At 38.6% G+C, this 12,642-nt stretch overlaps 1 protein-coding gene across 3 annotated transcripts in view; it reads right to left on the reverse strand.

The window, feature by feature from the left end:
- Window positions 1-989: 989 nt before the first annotated feature.
- Window positions 990-12,642, reverse strand: part of phtf2 (putative homeodomain transcription factor 2) — a 32,613-nt gene continuing 20,960 nt past the window's right edge. For 2 of the 3 annotated variants that reach the window (XM_042511703.1, XM_042511704.1), the window contains 7 exons: window positions 10,102-10,171; window positions 9,376-9,534; window positions 7,899-8,064; window positions 4,808-4,969; window positions 1,804-2,032; window positions 1,579-1,725; window positions 990-1,317 (listed from right to left, as the gene is read on the reverse strand). In XM_042511703.1, coding sequence (XP_042367637.1) covers window positions 1,138-1,317; window positions 1,579-1,725; window positions 1,804-2,032; window positions 4,808-4,969; window positions 7,899-8,064; window positions 9,376-9,534; window positions 10,102-10,171 — 1,113 coding nt within the window. In that variant the 3' untranslated portion in view covers window positions 990-1,137. The remainder of the gene's footprint in view (window positions 1,318-1,578; window positions 1,726-1,803; window positions 2,033-4,807; window positions 4,970-7,898; window positions 8,065-9,375; window positions 9,535-10,101; window positions 10,172-12,642) is intronic. The other variant, XM_042511705.1, reaches the window with a different exon arrangement.

Raw genomic sequence — 12,642 nt, forward strand, 5'->3', positions numbered from 1 at the left:
ACGCTACTGATATATGAGTCAGGCTGATACTCAACTAAGCTCTTGGCAGGGACAATTAAATATTCAGTACATGAATATTCAGGAGACAAGGAGACAGTTGTGTGTTTTTAACTGTTTTAAGTGTTTGTTGCAAGGTAGCTAATCAAAACTTATATTAGCAGAGCAGATCGATATATCAGCTGATAAACAAAAGTCAAAAGCTGGCTGTCACAGACAGGACTTGATCCAACAACCTCTGGTATACTGACAGCATGATTTATCCACCAGGCCAAACCACCAGACACTTAGGATGTTTTTGACATTCCCTTTAGCTCTGTGCTAAGACAGCAGCCTTCAAAAGTTAGCTGTATCAGAAAGGGCTTGAACTAGCAACCTCATGGACACTAACCACCTGCTCAACCCACTGAGCTAAGCCTCCAGACCTTAGATGTGCATTCAGCGTTCCATTTAGATCAGTAATGGCAGTGACATCTGTCGAAAACTCAACCGATATATGAATCAGGCCGGTAATCAACCAAGTTCTTGGCAGGGACAATTCAGAATTCAGTGTAAGAAAATTCAGGAGACAAGGAGACAACTGTGGGTTTTTTAAACTGTTTTAAGTGTTAGTTGTAAGGTACGTCATCGATGACTTATATCAGCAGAGCAGACATACTGTATGGATCAGCTGATATTTTATTCTATTTATGCCATAAAAGTCAAAAATCACCTGTGCCAGATAAGACTCGAACCAGGAACCTCAAGAACACTAACCACCTAACTTACCCACTGAGCTAAACCTCCTAACATCATGTATGGTTTCGATGTTCCCTTTAGCTCAGTATCAGCAGTGACATCTGTTGAAAACTAAACTGATAAATGAAACAGGCTTATAATCAACTAAGTTTTTGGCAGGGAAAACTCAAGTCAAGTCAAATTAAGTCAATTTTATTTATAAATCAGTATTCAGTATATGAAAATTCAGGAGACAAGGAGACAACTGTGTGTTTTTTAACTGTTTTAAGTGTTTGTTACTGATTGCCTGATTTACCCACTGAGCTAAATCTCCAGACACTTTGCATGTTTTCGATGTTCCCTTTAGCTCTGTGCTAGCACCATTCGGTGCTTGGGCTGGTCACAAATGCTTCCTTAACTTTTCTATGCTAATCTTGTCTTCTGACCTGTCTCTGAGGTGCAGGACGATCTGCACTCGGCACAGTGCAGGAAGTCTTCCCACATCAGGTCCTCTGTCTCAGACTCATGTCGAGTGCTCTCTGAGTCTTGAGTCCTCAGACTGGAACATCTGGAGCTACAGCTGGTGCCAGACTTTGGGACATCCTGACAGACAGAAAGGACAAATGTTACTTTAGATACAATGTTCGTACTGACAGGACGAGTCAAATTCAAGGACTTTCAAGTACTTCTTCAAGCACTCATTTTTACTCAAAGATAGAATTGTTTTCTCCACAACCATGCATTTCAAAGAATAATTTATCATTCTGTTCTACAGTATGCCTTGATTTATTTTTTTTTATATACATTAAACCTTTTATTTGTGTGTGTGTGTGTGTGTGTGTGTGTGTTTTTTTTTTTTTTAACCTCCACAGCGTAGTGTTTCTTGTAGTGGTGTGTATTCTTGCGGTTTCTGAGCGTACAGTCGCTGTTCATTCTTTCAACACCCCTACGGAGGGCGCTGTAGGATGCTTCAGGGTCCTCCTCACTGGACGCTTCATCTGATGCTGGCTCCTAAAAGACACAAAACACATTTCAGACAAATCCTGGGGACACAGACATTGTACTTGTGTCTACGGTTTGAGGGATCACCTTGTTGCTGCTCGCCAACATCAGTCCCGTGCTGCGGGGCGTTTGAGCGTGTGCTGGCTGGACATGAGAGTTCCAGCAAACCTCGTCTGCCCTTTTTAGCGAATCACATCGCTGCTCGTGGAGCTGAAGCCCCTCCTCGCTGCTGCGATTGGTCACCCGGCCGTCCAGCGACACGTAGCCGTTGTCTGTCTCTGTTGACTTGTCAATGGACAGTTTGGACTTCTTAGATCTGACAGAGGATGCAGAGGACGGGTGGAAGGAAAAGCAGAAGATTGATAGGAAAAGAGACATGTATAGATGGACAGATGGATACAGACAGATATTTAGATAAAAACTCAGCAGGGTGGTGAGTTTACTGGTCATTAGGTTCAGTCTCAGAAGCAGACATGCAGATAATCACACTAACAGGATGCATTTAACACAACACTGTGGAACATTCATACAACATTGGAATATTGGAGAGAAAGTGTTACAGAGAATGTTATGTAGTACGAAAATAGTAGGGTTGAGACATATGGATGAAAAAATCTGTAGTTTTAGGCTAAATGGTAATATAGAATATATCTAAGAATTTTCTATAAAGTGGGCTAAATGTTTGCTTTTAAGTAAAAGCACATGCACCGTTACTGAAACAGACTGATCAAAATAGAACGCAACAATGGGGTTCCTTTCCTCTTTGTAAAATACACAGCTTCAAAATATGTAAACAAAAATGACGTAAAATCAATAATCGATATTCAATTTTTAAAAAACTACTGGTGCTGTGTCGCAGAGGTACTTGTGAAGAGAAGAACAACAAGTTGGGGCACAGCTGCGCAGAGAGTGTGAGGGAGAAGAGATATTAACACTGGGAACACTCAGGATGAAAATCAACATCTATCTATACCTTTTGAAATGGTATTTTCTCATCCTATATGTCATTTGACAATTTATCTACCTCAAAAAATCGCTCGGACTTAAACAAAGCAGCATTTTAACTACTATTACTTAAATGTGCAAATCTTAGAGTAATTAATTTGTTTATTTCGTGATTTTTCTCATAATAAGTGTTTTGAAAAAGTCAAAATAAAGTTTGGCAAACAAGTGAGTAAATCAGAGGATTGATGATTGTATCTCAGAGGAAAATTAACTGTCAGATGTAGGAAGTGTCTCTGGCTAAGTGCTGAAGTGAGTGTGACAGATAATCAATAGATGAAGAAACCAAATCAAGACCCATTTAGTGCTCAGTGCTGTTCCACACTGTTGCAGTCTGCTGAAAGCTGGTCAAATAGCAGCTTGGGGAAGAAGCAGCTGTCTGAGACAGTTAAGATAAGATTTCAAATCATAGACATTTAATAGTTTAAAAAGGGTAATACATTTAGCTTGAGAAACTTTCAGAAACTTAATTAATGGTGGAGTTTTTCAGCAAAACCCCATGCTTCTTTTGAACACAGCTTGATCAGCAAGTCATGCACATATAAATCAGCTGCAAAGTCCCTCCGCTCCTCAATGAAAACAGTGGTGGCAAACGCCAAAGGTTGTTTTCTTTGCTACATTTTGGTGGCTTGGGAAATAATAGTTGTCCAGCCAATAATCTAACGTTGCATATCAACATCAAATGTTAGATATGGGTCATTCCACACCACCTCACCCAGAAATTTTCCCAGTTCATATCATAGTGTATCAAAAAAAATCATGTAAAATACGTTGACTAGTCGATTAAATGTTGCTATCCTCCAGAAATTCAAGTCAGTCATACTTTTTTTTTTTTTTTTTAATTATGTAATTTTGTTCACCCAATGGAAAGTTTATTAATCAGGCACATTTCCTAAAGATTTATTTTCCTAAAGAATTTTATTTTCAATAAATGTGACTTGTTAACTTTTATTTAGTGAGATGTAGTGTTTTATAAGATGATGTGCAGAGTGCATAATGCATGGTGCAATGTACCTCATTTTCAGCAGCATCTAAACTATAATTTGGTTATAAATAAAATGTGATCAACAGTTTCAACGGGCTTTTACATTACACACAATATTTTTTTGTAAATTGTTTAAACTTATAGTTCAAGTCATGCTCAAGTTTGACTATTTTCTTACTTTAAGACTAGTTAAGTAGTCTTTCTGAAGGCTTGGCTTAGGAGCCAAATTTTATGACAATATTCAAAGCCTCACCAATTGTTTATTTTTCACTGGATTTAGTTAAAATGAACAACAATAAATTAAGGACTAGAAGTTTTTGATAAATTGGGAAAATAAGATATTACAAATAAATTGATAAAAGTTTATAGAATGCAGTGAAATAAACAGGATATAATAGAGTAAAAAAAACAATAATTTAAATTTACCAATATTCTATTTTTCCAAGGAGAATAATTTTAATTTCTTTGAAAGTTTTATGTGGGAAAATATGAATAAATATTTGTTGCAAATTTATATAGAATTAAGGATTTTATATTACGCATTTATCCATTCTTATTTTTAATAGCTAATTACACTACTATTACATTTTACTGGCTGCAATGTGCAAGTGTGAAACCTATTGAGCCAAATTGGGCTCAGAAAATTTGCAAGTTACAGTTTGCACTAACTCTGGTTTGTTGCATGGAACGACCCAAATCCAGTCAACCTCTGAGAAACTGTTTTCTTGCAAGATAAGAGATAAAGATCTGATAGGAGAGGACGTGGTGTTGCAGCTGAAAAAGCTATGATTAGCTCCGAGGCAAGAAGGCTGGGGTTCAGTTCATGATTAGGTATTTCAGATGAAAAATAATAACATAAACACTAAGAGTAACCAGTAAGATTGTTCACTGGTTGGACGCATAATTTGTGTAATAAACTTATGTGATGAAATTCTGACAATCTCATTAAATTTCAGATTTGGAATTTACCAATTTACCGTAAAGAAATAATTTATTCCAACTAAAATTGGCAAAACTTAAAATCTTTAAACTGGATCATTTAAACCCCAGCCCCGTCTTTGTACATCATGTCGTTTTAAGAAGATGGGAAACGAAAATACACACCCAGCTTTACAGATATCATGCCAGAAATCTTGGAAGAGAGCGCCCAGGCTGTATGTGGTGCTGGCTGAGTGGGAGTGTGGCGCCCCCTCCTGTGTGTTATCGGTAGTGCTAGACCCGTCGCCTTCCCTATGCACCTCCATCTGAGATGCCTTCCTCAACTTCCTTCAGTTTGGAAAGAATAGAGGGTGGAGAGAGACTTAGAGAGGACCTGGAGACTACGAAGACCTGAAACTACAGCAATGTGTCCACCGGGAACCTGGCAGCATTTTCTCTTTGTCTTTAAATATGTTTTAACATTAAAAAAATAGATTTTACTAAAGTTAGACAGTGCCATTCTTTTAAAGAGAACAGCACTGGTACCCAAATCTCTGGCACCCGCTGGACACAGAGGCTGATACAGTTAAAGGGAAATTCTACCAAAATCATCTTTTAGGTTGTTATTCTGCAAAAGTAGATATTTTCATTTTAAAGAAATTGTTGGTTAAATGTAATAGCTTTCAAATATCAAAAATAAATCTAAAGACATGATCAGAGGTGACTAAAAGACATTTATCTTCATCTTCTTTCAGTTAAGACAAATTAAGACACTTATTAATGCCAATGTCTTACATAAAGGGTTTGTTAAAATTGGGTAAACACAGGACAAAAGCACAAAAAAAAGTCTTAGGTTTTAATTTATGAATTGGAAGCATCACATTTATGTTACGGAATTTCAGTTCCTTGTCTACTTTTGCAGGATTTTAACATAAAAGTTGGATTTTGCAGAATTGCTCCAAGGTTTGATTAAGGACATAAGGAAGAGGTGAGGGACAGGACTCTTGTCTTTTTGTTTGAAATTAAAAGGAAGGGTACACTGTGTTCATATCTGTGTTCCATCTATCACTGCTAAAAACAAAAAACAAAACTACAATAATTGCTGGTTTTGCACAAAGACTGTATAAAAGAAGTGGAAATAGCCAGCGAAACGTCGTCCATTAGTTTGTGGAATAAAGTTTTGAAGCCTTGAGTTTGGCATTTAGGCCGTCAGCGTTTTGTGAGCAAGAAGGGACCGTATTTGGACAAGAGAGTGGAGCTGTGGAAGAGCGGAGGGCAAACTGGAGAACCCAAGCGCACTGCAATAGGTGGGACCTGCCAGTCATAAGGTGGCCACGCCCTAAAACATAACGTGATGTATTGTCTATTTTACTTCAAATATGACCATAATTTAAATTAACTAAACATCATGCTATATTTCTAAGGACTTGAGAAAAAAAACTGACACCAAAAAGTCTTTAGAAAAATGTAGTGAGTCAAGTGAGACAAAGGTCTATTTTGTTGTAGACGTCTATCATTTTCTGTAGGATTTTGCGATGATGGGATTGCAACAATAAACGCAAATTTAGCAAATCAACATGAATTCTGTGCAACCTTACAATTGTATACAATCAGCCCCAAATTTGACCAATCATTATAATTTACTGTGAGTTTGTCAATCATAGCAGTCCCCCGCATTAAGTCATCAAACTCACTTCCTTGTTTCTGGTTGTGAAGATGCAGAAATGTGTCGCGTCACATTTACAGAGACAAATTACAGCTAAAGGCCGTGCAAAGCAATTCACAGTTCTGCACAAAAGTGTGGATAGTCTGTTATGCACCGTGTACAACGTTGCGGTCAAACACAAACTACATACTGGCCCACTTTTCTACTGCTAAACACACCTGTAGAATGACTGAAATGTATGAACAACAGATGAGAAAAGAAATCCCCATGAGAGAGGCTGTTTCATTTACATCTATTGCAAGTGCTGCGATAATGAAGAGGAGTTACATTAAATTTGCATGGTTAGTAATAATGTGTAGTGTATAAATTACAAACTCGGGGTAGGTTTTTATTCTCACCTGAACAGTTGCCTTTGATTTTTAATCAATTATATGCAAAAAAAACATGAGAACTATTTTGAGACTATTTTAACTATTTTGTTTTCACACCTAAAAATTTTTTTTTTTAAGATTTCATTTAGCAAGCAGTGGAGTCGCCCTCTGCATGCCAGTGGAAACAATATAGGGTTAAGGCACTTTGCATTAGCGTCTTTTTTTAAGCCTCAAAGGCGCAATCCACTTCTTTTACACAGTCCGTGTAAAAGGACTGTGTATCTGTCATGCACCGCATGACAGATTTCTCTGTTGGCTATAAGATGAAATGTTTATAGACTTGGATGAGGAAAAGGGAAGGACAGGTACAGAGGAACAGAGTCAACTTTGTGTAACTATAAATGTACCCTTTTCATTACTTTTCATGTGAATAAAAAGAGACCCAAGGTTGATTCAGTGAAGGAGCAAACACTATTACGCCGCTCCCCACATACCCTTTCCAAAACTGTGGCATGGTCCAATTTTCTCCCCGAAGAGTCTGAAAATTGTCTTAAAATCATTTTTGTACCAGAAAAAGCAGCCAAACACTGACAAGCTTTAAACTGACAAGAGAGAAAACCACAAACTGCAAGTCTAACAACTACAAAAGCACACAAGTAAAGCAGACTACGTTCTACTTCACACACAGTGAGTCCCGTTTATCTTTAAGCAGTGACATTAGATTTATCATGGAGAGATTCTTTAAGATGACCACGCCTCCTTTTTCTGCCTGGCAAGTGTTGAGCGTGTAATCAAGACATAATACAAAGGCATTTTTCCCAAATTGTTTGTCCCATTGCCTTTTAAAGAACATAACTGTCAAAATTACACACATTTATAAAGATTCAAGTAATAATCAGGCCAGAAAGCTGAGAAGAGTCTGCTGATGTTGACAGAAAGTATCTCCATGATAAAATGCTTCATTTCAGTTTGATATTTTCTGAAAAAACTAGACAGAAAGCAAACAGAGAGGACACACGCAACCCAGCATCAAAAGACATATTCATTTGTTTCTTCCTCTCTTTCTTTACCTCGTGCCTATTAGCTTCATTTTTTCTGTTTTCTGTGTCTCCTTTTGTGTGATTAATCTATTCCTCGCTCTGACAACTTCTCTTTTTCTGCCCTTTGCTTGATCTCTTCTTCACTCCTCTCTCCCTTTCCCTTCTCATTCACACTGTTCCCTTTTTTTCTTCTCCCTTACCTGCGTCTCTTCCCCCCGCTGCTGGAGGCAGGTTTTGGCGTCCTGGTGGAGACAATCTGACAGTGGACGGTGCCCAGCAGCAACATGAGCCAGATGGCTCCAAACACCTCGGTGGTCGGTATCCCATGAGGCTGAGAGATGGTCACATATAGGACTGCTGCCGCCACTGCAGGAGAGAGAAAACATTTGTTACATTATAAACAGAGACATTAAATGGCAGTGTAACTTTTAATCCTTTTAGCTCATTTTTTGGTTTTCAAGTTCGCAAATCAGTCACATTAAATGTGATCCTTTCAGTTCCTTCCATTTGTGCATTGTAATTTAATGTAGATGTTTTTTGTTTCTTCTTCAGATGGTTCTGGTTAATGGTTTCTTGTTGTGGAATTTCTTTATCGGCTAAAACATTTCTTTTTTTGTTATTTTCTCTTTTGGCATTGTTAATGTCATTTGGTTATTGTGTGGCCCAGGACGGGAGAGATTGGGGAGGTCAGGAAGGGGTTTCTGGCTGTTGTTGTCCACGGAAAATATACTGTTGATTTTGGAAAATATACATTTTGCATACTGAAAACTCAATAAAGAGAAGTTTAGCAGTGTGGTAAACACTTGCAGAGGGGTGCCTTGAGCAGACGACTATATAAACAAATCTGCCAGGAGCTGACGTCAGTTTTTCTCAAAAGTAGATAACTTTACATACCTTAACCTCCCAACTTTGGCCACATTTAATATGAACATCTGTCATAGTAACATTATATATATATGTATATGACAGAAAATATGAAAAAAAACCCAACATAACAAATTCCCTTTAAATCAAAGAGAAGGTGTGTGTGAGTGTTTTTTATGTGGTATGTGAAGGGAAGTGAGCAGGAAGGGTGGGGAGTTGGAGAGAGAGAGCTGCAAAATAAAATAACAGTCTGTTTTCATCAGGGCTGAAAAGGGCATCATGGTGTAGGTGGTGGAAAACACTGCGCAGTGGTCCTGAGAGTGTTTGTGCAGCTCCGTGGGCGTAACCCAGGAGTACTCCACGCTCTCAAGACATTTTGCACACTGCATGTGTGTAAAAAAAAAAACTGCAGATTAGATGCACAGTAGAAGCTGTTGAACATCTTGAGAACTTGTTTTTTGGTAGAAGATTTAAACATCCACTGAGGACAGTTTCAGCCTCGATATCAGATCAATCACTTAGATAAAGATGCTACAAACTGACTTTTAATTCTACAGAGGAACATTATTCAATATTAAAACTGGAAATTGTAGATTTGATATCTTTGATATCATTTTTTATGCTTTACTTTGTTGTCATTTAACAGGATTTTGGTTTTTATTTTGCCATTGTGAAGCAGTTTGTTCCATTGTGATAACAGGCTTTATAAATAAAACTGAATTGAACTGAATGTTTTTCCAGTTGGTGTGAAGCTCATGGCTCTGCAGGACTGCAATGACAAACAACATACTTTTGCAGCCATTCGACACACACCTTGCAGCAGGTAGAGAGCCAGCAGTAAGAGGAAAATGGCTCTGGAGGTGACCTGGATCCACCATCGATAAAAGAACGGGAAGAAGACAACTCTAACAATGCCTTTGCGGGTCAGTGACGTCCACGGACTCTCTGGTTTGGCCTTGGCAAACGCCGAACCTTCAGAGGAAGAGAATAAATACAAAGAGGCACACACACTTAGTTTAATAAGAAGATCTAATTAAGCCAAAAGCTCATCACTTACTACATCCTGGAGTCACGTTAGAGCAGCGTGTTTATCTTTGAATCTATTGCATCTTCCTTCTCCGAGTCCTCTCCTATCTTTTTTCATCTCTGCTGAACTGACTCTTTCGGCTTATCAACTCTCCTCCTACATTTCCTTCTTTATCATCTCCTCTGTCTTCCTGTGTGATAAAATAACAACGGAGGATAGATTTGACTGATTTGATGAATAATTGAAAATGCGATGAATATGAAGCAAAGAGATGAGAGCGCAGATGGAGAGATGAAGACCGAGAGAGAGAGAGTGAGCATTAACAGTGACAGGAGGTTGGCACGACGACGGCGGCATCTCAGGTTCACGTGTTTTATGAGGAGATGATGTTGTGTGTCTTCTAGCTTTAGCAAAGAGCCTGTCCGCTATCTGATCTAATTAGCTTGATGGAGAGGAAGTTTGCATGCACGCACGCACGCCAGCACGCACGCACTCACACACACTTTTCTCACCTCTAACCAAGTCCACGTCTATAAGGTCTGGTTTGACATGTCCTGTCTTCTTTGGCTTGTTCCTCAAGCCCTGCAGGGGGAGACAGAGAGACACAGAGTCAATGCCAGACAAAGGAAGAAACAGAGAAATTATTAATAAACACACACACAGGAACTTAACTACAGGAAGCGTCTCATGCCTTCATGAACAAACACACATTCAGTGTTTAAGGAGACACACCGTGCATTCAGGCTCACACAGCTACTCGCTCCATTCTCCATTTTTACTGCGTAGGCATCTACTCACATCTACTGAATGCAACTCAGTGAAAACATGTTTCTACACCTAAATGTATGTGGTGGATCTAAATGTCAAGTCTCTTTTGCTGCTTTGCAGCTGTTGAAGAATTCAGTTGATGAAAGAAAAAAAGCACAAAATTTTAACCGCATACACACATTATCTCTTTTTGCCATTTAGCATAAACAGCTAATCAGCTGCTTTTAGCTCATATTTGCACAAAACCTTGAGCAAATCTGTGAATCCACACCCAAACAAAAACACCTTCACACACACACACATTTGCCAAATTCTAGCCTCATGGGGCAAAAACTGAGGTTGTCAAAGGTTGGGGTTCCCATAAGATTATGTGGCATTACTTTATGGAAATGAAAATGCACATTTCTATGTTCAAACATTCAATCTGGGAAAAAAATGAAGAATGAAAAAACACTCATGCTTAAAAACTATTGTTCATACTGTAAATGTGGCAATTAATATTCTTGTTTTGACATTTTTAATGTGAAATGTTTGAGCACAAATATTAAAAATGTACTGGTGACTTTGTGTGTTAAGATTTTGCCTTTTGTATGTCCTTTGGGTGTGTTATTTCATATAAATCATTATAGGTTTCTACCACACCTTCGAACATGTTTAATACTCTTTTGTTTCCTCTGATTTGTGTCTATGACAGACATAAACTAAACTAAACTAAACTACTAAACTAAACTATACTAAACTACTAAACTAAACTAAACTAAACTATGGACTGACCGACCAACCGACAGAATGAGCTGTAGAGCTGCTGGTCTCAGCAGATTAAAACATCACTAAAGACCTTTTAATGTCAACGTTTCAAGTCTTTTACAGCTGTCATTTATCCTGATAAAGTTTACTGTTACAGCTTTAAAAGTTGCTGCTGTGTGCAGTTTATGACTCTGGGATTAACGCTCCCCTGTGGCACGCTAACTTCCTGTCAGCCAACCAGTCACTTCCTACTATGATGCATACACTTCATCTGTGCATGTGTGTGCGTGTGTGTGTGTGTGTGTGTGTGTGTGTGTGTGTGTGAGAAAGAGAGAGACTCCTCTGTCAGCTGTAATGACAAACTGTACTGAAACTTTATGAGCAGTGGCTGTAATTTATTAATTTCACATGCATACACTACAAGATCAGCCTTTCTTTGTGAAGTAAGCAAAGAGGCACAAATACAAATGAATATTTTAGTTATTAATGACTCACTAGAAGTGTGTGGCAGTGTATTTATCTGCAGGGACTCTGCCCTCTGCCTGTATTTTTTTTTTAAATTCTAATTTTGTTACGGTCAGGACATTTCTGAGCACAGCTTGCAAGTGAGGCCAGAACCTTTTAAGAAGGTACTGACCAGGTGTCAGACTAAACTGCACACATCCAATACCCCTTTTTCCTTCAAAAGTAGCATGTGTATGTGGGTTTTTTAAAGCTGGGAAAACCTGGAAAATAGGTGATCAACTCCTTTCCGATTGCCAGTAGACTACAGCTGTGTACACAGGATAGATGTGTAACAACAAGTAGATACCTGACCCCAAGATGGCACCTAATCGTTCCAGTGGAGTTGCTGGCCTGGCGCATGCACCAAAAAAGTTTCTAGCTTCCGGGTTTACTTTTGGGGTATATAGCCGACTGAACCTGCAAAGTGGTGTTTTTTCCACTTCATAGATTTGACGTTGTAAGGATGTCACAGATTTGTAAAAAGCTTTTGTCAGCTTGAGGAAAGTCCACAAATATAAAACCTCCATAGATAAAACAAATAATAAAAGAACGATTCATAATCTTATTTGCAGTTTGAGGTTCCTGTCAACAGTTTTGCACGTATCTTTTATAACGGTGGTACATGGGGAAAATGCTTTTTGTGCCGCAGGGGTTTTTTTCAGGCACATTACTGAGAGTGGCTAGTGAGAAAAACTGTATCTATCAGGGGTTTTTTGTCTGTTTTTTTGACACGTCACTCTCACAGATCGGCCGGAAAATAAGGTAAGAAGCAGCACTGATGACAGTGGCAATGTTATTGTAATCGCTTCTCTTTTTTCACCGCCACTAATTCAGTTTCTAACCAACAACTCCCGCATAGTAGGTCTTTAAAAGTGTGTGTATGTTTAAAGTTAAGTACAACAATGTCCGAGCTACTATGGTGTGCAAGCAGACAATAGTTTGGGTTTATTGATGTGTCTTATCAATGGCGCAGGGTAAACACAGCCATGACCACAGCACTGTGTCACTGTGTGTGTCACTCACACACACACACA

This window comes from Plectropomus leopardus, chromosome 22 (assembly GCF_008729295.1).
Source record: "Plectropomus leopardus isolate mb chromosome 22, YSFRI_Pleo_2.0, whole genome shotgun sequence".
Classification (NCBI taxonomy): domain Eukaryota; kingdom Metazoa; phylum Chordata; class Actinopteri; order Perciformes; family Serranidae; genus Plectropomus; species Plectropomus leopardus.